The sequence below is a fragment of the Bombyx mori genome, chromosome 16, assembly GCF_030269925.1.
Source record: "Bombyx mori chromosome 16, ASM3026992v2".
Lineage (NCBI taxonomy): Eukaryota > Metazoa > Arthropoda > Insecta > Lepidoptera > Bombycidae > Bombyx > Bombyx mori.
In genome coordinates this window covers 2846895-2861958 of record NC_085122.1, presented here as the reverse complement: position 1 = coordinate 2861958, position 15064 = coordinate 2846895, and the positions used below count along the sequence as shown (strand labels likewise).

The window sequence follows — 15064 nt, the reverse complement described above, 5'->3', positions numbered from 1 at the left end:
TGACTATTTCCTTAACTTCGATGAGGAATGTAAAATATATTCTATGCTGTGTAATAAGCTTAACATTACTCTAAAAGATAAGAACGACTAAGATCTAATCCTTATTGCTTGAGCATCCCTGACATTGGAACTTCTGAGCTCCGATTGGAATACTAAGTGTTTTACAACAAATATATGTTTTGTAAAATACTGCATTTTTACTCAAACAAAAATAGTGGTTTTAAATTTTAAAATGGCAACCCCAAGTTTGTCGAATATTGTATTGTCATAAATTTGTCTGCAGACGTTACGGAGTTTTCTCGGTGAAAGAAGTGCGCAAAGTTGATAATGGCTTTTATAAATATTATATCAATTAATGTAAGTTCCTTTTTATAATTTATTTAAAAAAGTGAATTTTGAAATTAAGTAAGTAATTAAAATGTTCTGTGCGCGGTGTAGTGGTAAGAGTTTAAGGAAAATGTTGATATTTTGTTCGCGACCGGTCTCTGGTCGTACAAGAGTGTTTTTAAGTTACACATGGTTACACACTACGTATTGATCTCATTGTAACTTGTGCTGTATTCATCTATACTAATATTATAAAGCTGAAGAGTTTGTTTGTTTGAACGCGCTAATCTCAGGAACTACTTACTGGTCCGATTTGAAAAATTATTTCAGTGTTAGATAGCCCATTTATCGAGGAAGGCTATATATAGGCTATTTATCGTCACGCTAAGATCAATACAGGCGGAGAACCAATAATAATAATAATACTAAGGTTAACTGACTATAAAATTTTTTATGCTAACCAAGTTCTAAAATAAAGCATTATTTGTGAAAGTGTTTTTATGAAGATGATTTTAATCCCTATCCAAATAAATACGTTATTCATTACGAGGCTTTAAGAATTATAGATCTTTCTGGATTTCTCCAGGATCCCATCATCAGTCCTTGATGATTGCCATGCCAAAGTAACTATTCCACGCGGACGAAGTCGCGGGCAAAAACTAGTCTTTTAGTTAATAAACAATATCACATGGGCTTGTTGTTGGGGGTTTTTTCCAGTTTGTATTATTCACCGATTCAGTTGAAACTTTAGACAGTGCACAAATTATATCGGTGCTCAAACTTTTCGTCAATTTTCATTCTTACAACTATATCTCCTAATCCAATATTGTTTACGACTTCCGTGATAAATGACTAGCATTCTGTAATAAAACTCAAAGTGGGAAAATTACGAATTTATGTAATTAAGTACCTACCGATGGACCGCTTCCACAAGCCTTCTACTATTCTGTAAAGCAGCGACCACGTTTTTATTTTTTGTTTTCTTGGAACGAAGTTCCTTATCACGCGTTGTGAAAGGGGGCTAGACGGAAAAAATTCTTACGAAAAGTTGTCACGACACTTTTTAGATCCGTCATTCTGACCAATCAACGTGTAGGCGCTTATCGCGTGACATTGCTCGTATCCGATTGGTCCGCGTAATGAGTACAGTTTCTCGAGATAGCGTTTCAACAATAGCAATTTAGTTCATAGTATTGTTTTTTTCTTCTTCATAATGCCGTAATTTATTATTATAACTTAAAAAAAAATTACAATTCCTTCACTAATTAATCGAAAGGAACTTCGTTCCATCCGGGTGTCCCTTGACACCTCTGAAGTTTTTTTTTATTGCTGGATGATCTCACAGCCTACCTGGTCTTAAGTGTTTACCGGATCCCGTAGACATCTACTGCGTAAATGCCGCCATCCACCTTGAGATATGAGTTCTAAGGTCTCAGTATAGTTACAACGGCTGCCTCACCCTTCAAACCGAAACGCATTACTGTTTCACGGCAGAAATAGGCGGGGTGGTGGTACCTACCCGTGCGAACTTTCAAGATATCCTACCACCGGCAATTATGCAAATTATAATTTTGCGGGTTTGATTTTTATTCCACGATGTTATTCCTTCACTGCGGAAGTCAATCGTGAACATTTTTCAAGTACGTATTTCGTTAGATAATCCATATAATATGGTGACCTCATGTCTCAAAGAGACAGCAACATTCAGGTTATGATACTAACTGCACCTACCACGAGGCCATCGTTTTAAATCTCCTTTGCAAAAGACCTGTTGTAATACTCAGTGTCTTCCCGAGGCGAGGATGTATTGACGACGGCTACGGGAGAAGGAATGAACTTTCCGCCGATTGCGAGTGGCGCACTGATCAAAGACACATCACTGGATTATCCCAAATATATCCTCCCGTACTTAGTAATAAGCAATCATTTTAGAGTTGTATCCCTTCACTGCTGCTCATACTGCTGGTGTCAGCTCAAACGAAGCCGCAGCCCGCGCTGGTGTCTCCGTGCCCTAGTGTCTTCGAATACGACACAAGCATACAGCATCCAGGTAGATGGTACGGCGTTATCAAGCTATCAAGCGACTACACTATCCACTCGTTGTGGTTGAACATACATCTGGACGACAACTATTCTGAGGCGTTTAAGGTGAAAACTACTACTACTAAAACTACGTGTTTTGATGGCATTGTAGAATTTATAAAATTTCAACATTTTTAGCTTAACTTACGCTTGCACGTAATACCGAACGAACATCTTGAAATTAAATTTCACCATTTAATAATATAATAAAAAATTTAGGAGCTATAACTATGACTTCGTTCGTTTTGTAAGATCGCGATTTTTCAGCGCTGTTGCATGTGCTGTTGCATGGTCATGTTATAAAGCATAATGTTTATGTTAAGGAATGAATCATTTTTTTTTATCAGCTTCTTTTTCCCGGCCTAAAAAATAATCTATTTCATTCCCAAAATGAAAGTCTCGTCAGACAGAACAAATCGAAGTCCCAGGGAAACCAAGAACAGTCTATAAAGACTGTTAAATTACTTGAGAATACTTTGAGAAAATTTTGTAATAAGAATAATTATTATAAAAAAAAATGTTTGTTTTCTGCTCCCTCAAGTCGCCCCGAAACGAGCACGAAAAGGACGGCTATAGTTCCGACTGAAAATACTCATAGTCCTAGTAAACCTTTACAGCTTTTTAGAAATATATTTTAACACTAATCATACCAACACTTACTGGTACCTATTTTACTATCATCATCATCATCATCATCATCACCAACAGCCCACAGCCGTCCACTGCTGGACATAGGCCTCTCCCAATCTACACCACTGAGCCCGGTCTGCGGCTCTCCTCATCCACTTCTTGCCGGCCACCGAGCGGAGGTCATCGCACCATCTAGCCAGGGGGCGACCCACGTTACGTATTCCGCTGCTACTATAGCGGGTAGATAATGGTATACGACAAGTATTACTCAAAATAAACAAATCAATTTAATTTAATTATCTAGTGTTAATTCGTTTATATTGGTCGGAACCTTTAATTGGCTTTTTGTTTCTATTATTTGTTATATTATATTATTATTCTATGTTACTTGGTTGTTGATTCTCCATGTAGTAAATAAATAAAAAATAAATGTATAATAACTAGATTAATTGGTAAAAAAAGGTCATGAAGTCAAATATGCAAAAGCAATAAGTTGATGATACGTGCATTTTCAATGCAAAAGTTCCAAATGGGAACCTTAGCATTCCAGTCGCCAAGTATGATCGTGATCTGACGGTCTAGTATCGCATCAAGTGTCTTCTCAAGATTCCCATAGTATTCGTTGATATCCTCGTCTGAAGCTTGTGCTGTAGAAGCGTAGATTTGTACAATGTTCAAAAGGCATAGTTTTGTATTGAATTTCAGACTGATGATTCTATTAGACACAGGGTTGTATCCGAGGACAAAATTGTTCATGTATGGTGGCAAGAGTATAGCAACGCCATTCCTGCTCAAGTCATCTCTGCCTGAGAAGTACAGAGTGCTTCCGGTAGCGATGTTAAAATGGCCTTGCCCGCGAAGATGAGTTTCACTGATGCCCAGTATAGAGATTCTGTGATGTTCTCTTTCACTGTCAACAGTGCTCAGTTTTCCTGGATGTAGTATTCCGTTTGTGTTCCAGGTACCAATACGATGATGTGTTGTATTGAGATTTTATCTCGTACATGTTTGGTTCCACCAGTGACATTTTTTCCTTCAAAGACCTGGTGGCCTATCTCATCAGCAACTTCGGTAGCAGATTTCACACCATCTGGCCCGGTTACCTGATGGTGGCGTGTGTTAGTCGCGTCGTCCGACAAATCTCGTTTATTCCTTGTATCATGGGGTGGTTTTCTTGGGATATAATCATGGCGGGTTCCCACGCCCTTCCTTGTCAGTCTTTTAGAAGGGATTTAGTCCTTCACAGCCACTGAAAGCCGGTGCGAGATCGCTATGTGGACTCGGAGAGTGGGTTATTTGACCGCCGCCCACTAATCGGCGTTGATATTTTACGGTTGGCATTGTCTTCTATCAAACCAACCCTCCTCCTTTTGCATCTGGGCTTGGGACCGGCAACGACAGAGTTAATAATAATGATCAAAAACAAAAAAAAAGACTTCAATTATTAATCTTCATTATCATTATCAATACAACTAACTGACACTGTTATCACGAAGAAAATCCTCATATTTCAAGAACTCATATTTCATGGTGGATGGTGGAATTTACATTGTCTATGGGTACCAGTAACCACTTGACTCCAGGCGGGCCATGATCTCATCCACCCACTTAAGCTATAAATCAATTATTGCCATCACTGGTTTCGCGTCCTTTGGCCAGCGAGCTGCGTACGCAATTGACACACATGAGACATTCTCCTTCTTTTTCTTTATTGCTTAGATGGGTGGACGAGCTCACAGTCCACCTGGTATATCGATGCCTGCCTTTATCTGCCTGTAGCAGTTACATCTTTGTTTCTCTTACCAACTGCACTATTCTGATTACTACAGAATGGTATGAATGAATTAGTCGTAAAGCCAAAAGCGGTATTTTCATTCCGTCTATGTTTATCGTGACGTAATCAATCTAATAAGAGAGTCAGAGAGAGGAGAGAATCTAAGAGTAAGCATTTCAGGGTAGCCATTATTCGAAAACAAATGAAATCTAACATGGTATTTTCAAATGCACGTTGGATTTCTAGCTTGGCACATAGAAGCTTTCCAAGCGTAACAACAAATAGGCGGTTACCTCGTTTAATTGTTAAATATTAACAAGAAATCAACACAATACGTCTTCCCTCTCCGATTCATAAGTCGTACATCACCACAGATTAATTTAAAAAAGAATACATTATTAATGTGATATTATTAACTTTATGTTTTTTAGAACTGTCTAGGGAGCGTGACGCAGGAGAACAAATACGAATTTATGATCAACAGAACGGATTTCGTAATCAACCCCGGGGAAGTGAAGAAAGTACAGATTTATGTCGAATATAACATTACGAGCTCTCCTCCTAAAATGATAGGTATAGCATTTAATGGTCGCAGAATATGCGGGCCGTCATTCGTTCTGTCCCTATTACATTCAGACTATCGTTATCACGGGACCGATATGCGGGGATGTCCTTATCGACCAAGCGCTCTGCCACCATCCTCGGAGGAGGAAACTTCCAGTAACCCAACATACAATATACAAAGCACTACCGACAGCGGCGTAGTTTCTAATCCAACAAACAAGACGTGAGTATTATCTTCAAACATGTATATACATATATTATATATTATTATGGACACTTCATTTTGTACGTTTGTGCTGTTTGTCCTAAACTATTCATCCAGCAGTGTCAGTCAAAGTGGAGCGTGACGATGCTTCAGAAACAGTTATCCCTCACGAGAAACCAAAATTGCATGTCTTTTTGTTGCGAATGAATCATGACTCCAGTCTCAAGAGATGGTCTCAAAGGGGGTCATGGGCGACGGTAACCACTCACTATCAGGTGGGCCGAATGCTCGTCTGCCTACACTGGCAATAAAAAAAAAATTGGGCAGTACATAAGTACCATTGGAGTTATATACAGATTTCAATTAACTCGGGATTCACCGTCTGCACTGAGCACGGTTATTGTATCTGGTTAAATAATTATCCCTGGTAACGACGTATTCATATTTGCAGTGAAAACAAGGACGTTGACGATCTATTCGGCGGGCCAGTATCCTTTGCTTTGCCGGATACAGTTAATAACTTCCACAACAAGAGCGAACGCGTAAGTTCCAATATAAACTATTCCTCTGATGGTTTCCTGAGTGGAGTTTTTTGAAGTGAAACTTCTTTAAGTGCGTTGAGAAAAAAAATTGATTCGCGACAGATTCATTACGACTGGAGAGAAAGTATACAATTTAAGAAGAGCGAGAATAAGAAAATAGACAGAGCGTCTAGCGAACCACTCGACCGTGGAGAAGGGGAAAGGACAAAACGAACCAGGACGTTTCTCTTAAACACAGTTATACATTCCCTGTTACGAGATAAATTTGATTTTGGGATGAAAAATGAAGTAAACCAAAATACTACACACCGCAAAAGAAGTTTCACTTCGTAAGAATTTTCCCAATATGTACCTGGTGATTCAGCTTCTATCTTAATTCGTTCGTAAAATGGTTAACACTAAAATTGCGACCTTCTAAAATCACCAAAATTCGCTCATCTATTTCCACCATTAGTCATTCATTCAATTTCATTGCATTAATTATTAGTTAGTGCTGATTATTAAAACATCAAATTGGATCGTTACGCCGGTTGTATGGATAGCCAGTTCATCAGCATGTGGGTGGCGAGGCGTTGGAAGAATGGTTCGGTTAGTCGTTTAGTCCCATAGAACATCATTTACAGGTTTAAGCTCAGCCAAGTTGATTGGTTAGAACTGGTTCCCACTTGTCGCGTGTCGGATTGGTATGCACACTTATCGGAAACCGATTTTGTGTCGGAGTCGACATTAAAAGTCGGGTGTTTTTCAGCCTTCTACGCCTGGAAAAAAACCTTATCGGATTTCGCTCGCCTGTTAGTAAGAATAACGCCGTTCATATCGGATGTCCGCCGGGAAGGTGTACTACTTTGTTTGTTTATAATTTTTGATTAAACGGAACAGAATGGATCTTGATACATGTTGTATTTAATATGGGCAGTGTATGATATCTCCACAAAAAGAAGTCCGGACTAATGTTTACCAAAATGGCGGCAAAACAAAGTAGTATACCTTCCCGGCGGACACCCGTTATTTGTCGGGTGTCGGGCTATTAATTAAATCTAATAACTTCGTCACTTCTCAATTCTGCTATTAAGTTCTGAAATGTTCCCAATCTAAATCTTTTACTTGGAATTAGGTGCACCCAATATTTTCTTTCCTTTACTGTCTTTCTCAGTTTTCTTCATAAATAATAATATAATAAGAATTTTGTATGCAGTTGGAACAGCGTCCCTAGCGGCAAACCTACGGAAACGATACCATTCCATACAAATATGAGCTAACTTTTACGCTATCGAGAACGTTAGAAAACTCGCACTAAGCACACCGATCAATATACAAATCCGACACCCGACCAGTGACAACCAGCTCTTAAGATGTCCCACCGCGTCGCTCGGGAACGCCAGCATCGGCTGACTTATTTACTGTTTCACTGTACATTGCAAGTCGAGTATTATTGATTGAGAGATTTCTACGTTTTCATTTTATTGTACGGATTCATGGATGCGACTTATTTTTTTCAGAGCCGTTGTGGTAGAATATACGCAAAATCACCTTTGGTCATTGGAGAAGCGATCGAGACCATACATTGGCCTTGGCAGGTGTTAATATTAAGGTCGATAAGCGCTCATACATATCATGTAAGTTCATATCATGTTTTAAATTTTCATTGAAATGAACAGTTGTAATTTTATTAATTATTATCCTGCCCTTCTCCCAGTCACCTGGGGTCGGCGCAACATGTTTTCTCCTTCCATACTCTTCTATCATATAGCATTTCTTCGCTCACTCCCCTCTTACCCATATCGTCTTTCACGCAATCTTACCATTTCTTCTTAGGTCTACCTCTTCCTCTGTATCCTTCCACATTCATAGTTAACATTCTCTTACCAATCTCAATTTCATTTCGTCTCATCACATGTCCATGTCATCTGATTTCATTTAATTTCATCTCAGTTGATTAATGTCTCAAATTAATCATCTTCATTTCATTTCACTCCATATTGTCATCTATACATATAAATAAAATTGGAGTGTCTGTTTGTAATATTGAAATAACCGCTTTTAACTACATGCATATGAATATACTTATATATACGGCACATACACCAAAATAACATTTTTTACTATTTTTGTCTGTCTGTCTGTCTGCTGTCTGTCTGTCTGTCTGCTGTCTATCTGCTGTCTGTCTGTCTATCTGTCTGTCTGTTTGTTCCGGCTAATCTCTGGAATGACTGGACCGATTTTGACGAGACTTTTACTAATAGATAGCTGATGATATAAGAAGTAACTTAGGCTCCTTTTTTAGACTAGCTTCGCTCCGTGGCGTCACCCGCGGTACGAGAATAACCGCGGGTAACATTACGGGACTCGGCTATCAAAAATAAAAGTTTCCGAAGCGAAGCGAGGGCGGGTCGCTAGTTTGTCATAAAACTAAGAATATAAATTAAAATAAGACTTGACCTCAAGGTTTTAGTTAGCAGGTCATAAAAGCCCTTAAAAAAAGCTCCGACTAATGACGCCTTAGTCGTTCGTGACCACACAAACTGTAAATAAAAGTCTACGAAACGTCGGGAATTGTAGAATAAAAATAATGGACTACGATTTCCAAAAACCGAAATAGACTAGTATTTTATGGTTTACAAATAAAAGTTACAATAAAAATATAAAATAAAATAGTAAATAAATATATTTTTTTACAGACAATATTAACGGGGTCTTATTACGATTTCCACAGTAAGCTCCCGATATTTTGGCGCTGTGACAAGCGCTGTGATCACGGGTAGACTGAAGACTGTGGGTAGGATGTTAGGAGGAGATAAATCTGTCCACCCTCTTTTTAGTCCCCTTTTTTTGTTTTGTTAATATTGGAACTGTTTGACTGGCTCCGGAAATATACGCTCACGATTTATTCGAACACTTTGAGAACCCAATTTAATAAGTTTAATATTGCATTCCATTCACTAGATAACTTGTGATTTCAATTGCTTTTTTAACCAGTTTCTTCGTGTAGTTCAGTGGACTGTTTCTTTGGTTTATGAAACTCAATCCAGTGTCTAAGTCCGGACTCCAACTTATGTTTAACGATAGTAGCTTTTTTGATTTCCTTGTTCTCAATTACCCTGATGTATTCATTCATACTACCCTAGGCATGGTACAGTTAGTTTTGCCAATGTAGGGCTCGCCACAGCTGCAGTCTACTTTGTAGATACCAGGAGAAGCTCCATAGAAAAGCTATGATTCCGTGAACATAGGTTCTGTAAGATTTTCGTGAAGGTGATAAATACAGCTTTTATTTCATATTTATATCAGAATTTGTATCTTATCTGTCACACATTGAAGGTATGCTACGCTTGTTCGGTCTCAACAGTGGTCTCGCGTTTTTGGAACAACTATTGGGATGCGCCAGACTCTTACCAATACCTTTTTGTCCATCCGACACTATATTAAGAGGTTAGATAGATTTGTCTACTCCGAACTTCCTACCCGCAGTCGGCTTACCCATGATCATGTCACTTTTAATGGCAATCCCAAAATATCGGGAACTAGATGAAAATAATAATGGTGATAGACTCGGTAAACACCAGTGTATGTTTTGTACTTAGCTCAGTACTTACCTCAATACGATGCACAAAGATATATATTTTAAAAGAACCATTTTTTTTTGTTGTGATTGAGGGATTACTGGTGGCCCGGAGGCCTTTCTAGTTTCACCAGGACAGGGCAAGAATGGGCTCAGCCAGGAAGGGTGGGTTTTGGTAACAGCCACCAGCAGCTTTTATAAACGTAATATAAATAAGCTATGTGGATAGATATACGAATACTCCAAGTCTAAAGATAGGAAGACAATGCATCAATGAAAATGTACTATGACTATAGTTGATTTCTTGAATTTAAACTGTGAGTGTTCAAAATGATCTCCGGCCAAATCTAAGAGGCTGAAGTCCAAATGGTGTTTAAATGTTTGTATCTCTTTACTTCCCCAGATGACGGACTTCAAGTATCGGTGTAGCGGCACTCTGGTTTCGACGCGGCACGTGATCACGGCTGCTCATTGTCTCACGGTCCGGGGTCAGCTCATCGAAAGAGACTTCGAATTCATTGATGCAGGGCGGCACCAGTTGCGCGTTAATGAAGATCGCATATTTGTAAGTACGTCCTGCTTTATGGCAAAGCTGGTTATTTGGTACTGGAACAATAAAATGTCTGTAGGTATATCTATAGGTTCTCATCAAATCACACCCGTCTAGTGCAAAAGGAAACCTAACTAGAAGTATTTGGCGTCAAAAATGTTTAAATCAGTGCCGTGGTGTTCCCTTTTCGATCGAGTCATCAATAAAACCAGCTTACTAGCCAGTTTCTAGGTTGTGGGTACAACAGCTTGCTGCTTCTTTAAAATAACTTTCTAAAATAATTCTACAATCAATTCCACGATGCAAGATAGCTTAATAACTTTGCCCGAAACACGTGTTCTAAGGTCTTAGATATGATAATCAAATACACTTTATAACAATTATTTTTAAAAAAATATTGCCTTTGTAGAACAGATGAACATATAGTCCAACTGATGACGAGTGGTTACCGTCGCCCGTGGACTTTAGCAATGGCAAGGCATAGTCAAGCCGCTGCCTACTTGCCTACTTGCCTACTTGTGAGTAGGTACTCTCAACAAAACTCGTTTGAAGTGGGACATGTCATAGCGCTCAGTCAAATCTTTTAACCATTAGACAAGTTCGCATTCGACTCATCATACTCGGCGGACTAACGACACTTACTTTCGATAAATTTCGTCAAGTATAAAGTGTTTCAATTGCCTATTTCTATTATATGACAGGGTGTAATCAAAGATATAAAAATTCACCCGGAGTTCGACTACCAAACATTCAGAAACGACCTTAGCATTGTGGAGGCTGCGTATCGAATAAAATACTCTACCTGGGTGCAGCCGGCGTGTCTCTGGCCGCAGACTCCGGTACCCGAGAAGCACCGCGCGAAAACTGGAGTGGTAATGCCAACATTATATGCGAAAGCAACAACAATATAACAAAAAAATATAAATAAATCCATACCTAACATTATAAACGCAAAAGTGACTGAGTTTGTTTCTTACTTCTTCACGTCAACCTAATGCGTAAGTAGAACATAACCCGGTGCAAATGATCGTGTTTTGTAATCCGACCACATTTGAGTCTGATTCTGACAATGATGAAGGGTATGGTAGATGACGACTTCTTGCAGGTGGGGGGCTGGGGTTTCGATCAGTCAGGAGAACCAAATGAACTATTAACTACAATCGAAATGTCCGAGGTGGACACGCAGTCCTGTCTTCAAGCTCACGATGCTTCGTTGGCGAACTACTTAACCGATAAGGTTTACTGCGCGAAATATGTCAATGGTACGTACTTATTTTAGTAGCAAATCTAGACGATATAAACGACGATTGAATCATGCCTAAAATAAGTTCGTGAAATATTTATATTTAAATTGAGTCCTATAGATGATCGAAAGGTCCATCCCTGGTCACCCAAGTATTACCTGGTAATATGACCTGGGCCAGGAAGGTCAAGTACTCGGAAGTCAAGTACTCGGATGCATCCATGACATTCCGCCCGCATACATAAACATTCCGCCCGCATACATAAACATTCCGCGACCGTGTGGCATTTATTCTCCGCAGACTCTACAGGACTACAGATCTGTAAGCGGAGTAAAATGTCCCTTCGGAACAAAGTGTCACTTCAAAATTTGTATAAGGCCCGTCACGACATACGCGAGTGTGGTGTAAGCTCACGCGGCCCGCACACGCATAGACACCCTCCATTGTAGCCGTCGGAACTCCGTGGTTTGAAGTCGTCCTGGTCTAAAGAATAAGACGTCCGGTGTATTCATATGTAGCGATGCATTGGTGTTCGAATTCCGCCGGACTGTACCAATTTTTCTAATGAAATACGAACTTGAACAACGATTGATTTCCATTAAACGGATAACCTCGTGTAATAAAAATGTAACCTGCAAAATTGTAATGTGCGTAATAACTATATAACTATATAATAGGTACCACCACCCTGCCCACTGGGATCTTTCAACACTCGAAAATTATCTTTTATAAATTATATAAATATTTTTTTCACAATCATCTGACTGTGGTCTGATGCTCAGTGGTCTTACTCTACACGTGAACACTTGGAAGTAGCTACTTGCAAGTTCAACAAGTTTCATAAACAGTTCGTTGTCTAATGAGATAGTTTCGAGCTGCGAATCTTTTTCAAATAGTGAGTCACGACGAGTCCCGACCTCACAGGAAACTCACGAAGCAGAGGACTGTGTGTTCCAGGCACTAGTAACTGCCACAAAGACAGCGGGGGCGGCATGATGGTCCGAGTGAAGAACAAATGGTACCTGCGCGGCGTGCTCTCGTTCTACTACTCGCCCGAGCTGCAGCACGCCTGTCAGAGTCACGCCCTGTTCACGGACGTCGCCAAGCACCTGCCCTGGATCAAACAGCACGTCTACGACTTCTTGTGATGTCAAAGAATAACAATAAACGAATACCTAAACCTTTTTGTATTTATTTAAGTGCGTGTGTATATCGCATTCGTGCCCTACAACGCGATGTAAAATCTCGCATCGCCAAAGTTCACGATGCTAGATGGTCCGATTTCTTAGAAGGAATCGTGCCCTCCCAACGGTCTTACTGCCGCTTAGCTCGTACTCTGAAATCGGATACGGTACTGCTCTACAAACGCTTCAGAGACTTCATCTCATCCAAGGGTATTCTCGTCGATGAACAATTCTGATTCCGCGCAAATCACTTATGCGTAAAACTGGTGCACCGCCTCACAGAGCAGGTTCTCGTAGGGATTAAGCGACAAAAACCCTTCTACGCGGAAGTTGTTTTCTTCGACGTCGCAAATGCGTTCGGCAAAGTCTGGCACAAAGGTTGTATTTTCAAGCAATTCAACATGAACGAGCCGGATAGTCTCGTGCTCATCATACGGGACTTCTTATCGAACCGCTTTTCTCGATATCGAGTCGAAAGAACCCACTCCTCCCGGCGACCTCTTACAGCTGGAGTCCCGCAAGGGACCGTCCTCTCGCCGCTCCTCCTTGGTTTGTTTACTATCGATTTTCCCGGTCGGCGCCGACCCAGCTAGCCTTATTCGCCGACGACACGACCGTTTACTACTCGAGTAGAAATAAGTCCCTAATCGCGTGTAAACTCCAGAGCGCAGCCGTAAGTAACCCTCGGACAGTGATTCCAAAAGGTGAATAGACATTAAACCAGCGAAAAGCACAGCGAGGTACCGAACGGTAAAAGACTATTTGTGAACGTTACACCAAGCGGTAGCCACAGTCGGGAATATGAGACTCAAAATTAAATGAAATATTTTCACAGGGTGCCAATAAGAAAAAAACATAAGCGCATCCATTTAAATCTATATATACACACACAAACATACACAAAAAAGTAAAGATTATAAAATTAATGACTACAATTTAGTATATATTTTAAAGGGTAGTATATATTTTAGACCCGTTGGACGGACCAGATTCGTGCAGCCCTGGATACCACAGTGCACGATGCTCTGCACTCAGCTGCAGATAGGAACAGATGGCGGTGCACTATAAAAAAGAAACTGTTTCAAGGCCATGACCACGACCCTCAGTAATGAGGAAACCGACACAAGGATGAGATATATTTTAGTATATATTTTACTTAGTTTGTTAAATGAATTGAAGGTGGCCGCAAGATGTTGATGATATAACTTTAGGAATTGTGATTCTGAAGTACACTGGCTTGGGGCCTGGGATCCAATGAGGGTATTTCAGCTCCTTAGCATAAAGTAACAATCAGTAGGTACAAAGTCGGTTTCCGGGACGCTACAGAACGATCCACGGAGTGTATTCAAACGATCAGCAAAGTCACAAGAAAAGGGGCCATCTACAGAAATCAGAGATCAGAGAAACTCAGTGGGCTGTGTCTATGGGTTCATTTACTCGTTGAGCCCTTCGTTGCAAGCGACGGATTCGGCGAGGACCCTAGCCGGTGTTTGAGGTAGCTAAAAGCACCGTTCATGGATCGGAAGGATCTGTAATGGCGTGTTTAGGGCGACGTCGACTATTAACCATTCGGTCCACAGGATTCTAATCCCCTTCTCACGGATCGTTTGGAACCTCTGAATCTGCGGAGGGACTTCGGTTCCCTCTGTATTTTGTACCGTATGCTCCATGGGGAGTGCTCTGAGGAATTGTTCGAGATGATACCGGCATCTCGTTTTTACCATCGCACTACCCGCCACCGGAGTAGAGTTCATCCATACTACCTGGAGCCACTGCGATCATCCACAGTGCGTTTCCAGAGGTATTTTTTGCCACGTACCATCCGGTTTTGGAATGAGCTCCCCTCCACGGTGTTTCCCGAGTGTCCTTCTTCAAACGACGCTTGTGGAGATTATTAAGCGGTAGGCAGCGGCTTGGCTCTGCCCCTAGCATTCCTGAAGTCCATGGGCGACGGTAACCACTCACCATCAGGTGGGCTGTATGCTCGCCTGCCTACATGGGGCAATAAAAAAAAAAGGATCAGGTATGGGACTGGCTTTACTGGCTACACTTAGGTTATATATAATTTTACTCTATGGGCTACACGAATTATAAGGTCGTAAACAAAAGAATTCGTATTACAGATGTTGTAAAATCATGGGCCACAAAAAAATATATCACTCTCTTCGGCCAACTCACACCTTGGACCAGGAAGGTCAAGTACCTGGAAGTCACCCTGGATGCATCGATGACATTCCGTCCGCACATTAAATAGGTTCTTTGATCTGTAAGCAGAGTAACATATCCCTTCGGAACAAGGTGACGCTTTACACAACTTACATTGGGCCCCTCAAGACTTACGCAAGTGTGGTGTTCGCTTACGCGGCCCGCAGACACATTGACACCCTTCAATCTCTACAATCC

At 40.6% G+C, this 15064-nt stretch overlaps 1 protein-coding gene across 3 annotated transcripts; it reads left to right on the top strand.

Moving 5' to 3' along the window:
- Positions 1 to 240: 240 nt before the first annotated feature.
- On the top strand, positions 241 to 12657 carry LOC101740348 (CLIP domain-containing serine protease B4). Of its 3 annotated transcripts, none has more exons than XM_038016284.2 (9): positions 241 to 357; positions 2260 to 2475; positions 5245 to 5600; positions 6034 to 6124; positions 7624 to 7740; positions 10087 to 10248; positions 10935 to 11105; positions 11339 to 11495; positions 12435 to 12657. In XM_038016284.2, the coding sequence occupies exons 1-9, from the start codon at positions 328 to 330 to the stop codon at positions 12623 to 12625; spliced, it is 1491 nt and encodes a 496-aa protein (XP_037872212.1). In that variant the 5' UTR covers positions 241 to 327; the 3' UTR covers positions 12626 to 12657. The 3 variants fall into 3 exon arrangements, with proteins under 3 accessions (XP_037872212.1, XP_062528909.1, XP_037872215.1); XM_038016287.2 differs by lacking the exon at positions 241 to 357 and adding an exon at positions 3118 to 3289 and having other exon boundaries at positions 2355 to 2475; XM_062672925.1 differs by lacking the exon at positions 2260 to 2475 and having other exon boundaries at positions 261 to 357.
- Positions 12658 to 15064: the final 2407 nt, after the last annotated feature.

Excerpts from the sequence above, each read along its gene's own strand:
- LOC101740348 (XM_038016284.2), top strand. The coding sequence starts at position 328 with ATGGCTTTTATAAATATTATATCAATTAAT. Across the intron at positions 10,249-10,934 it reads TTAATGAAGATCGCATATTT|GGTGTAATCAAAGATATAAA; the intron begins GTAAGTACGTCC and ends ATTATATGACAG. Across the intron at positions 11,106-11,338 it reads ACCGCGCGAAAACTGGAGTG|GTGGGGGGCTGGGGTTTCGA; the intron begins GTAATGCCAACA and ends GACTTCTTGCAG.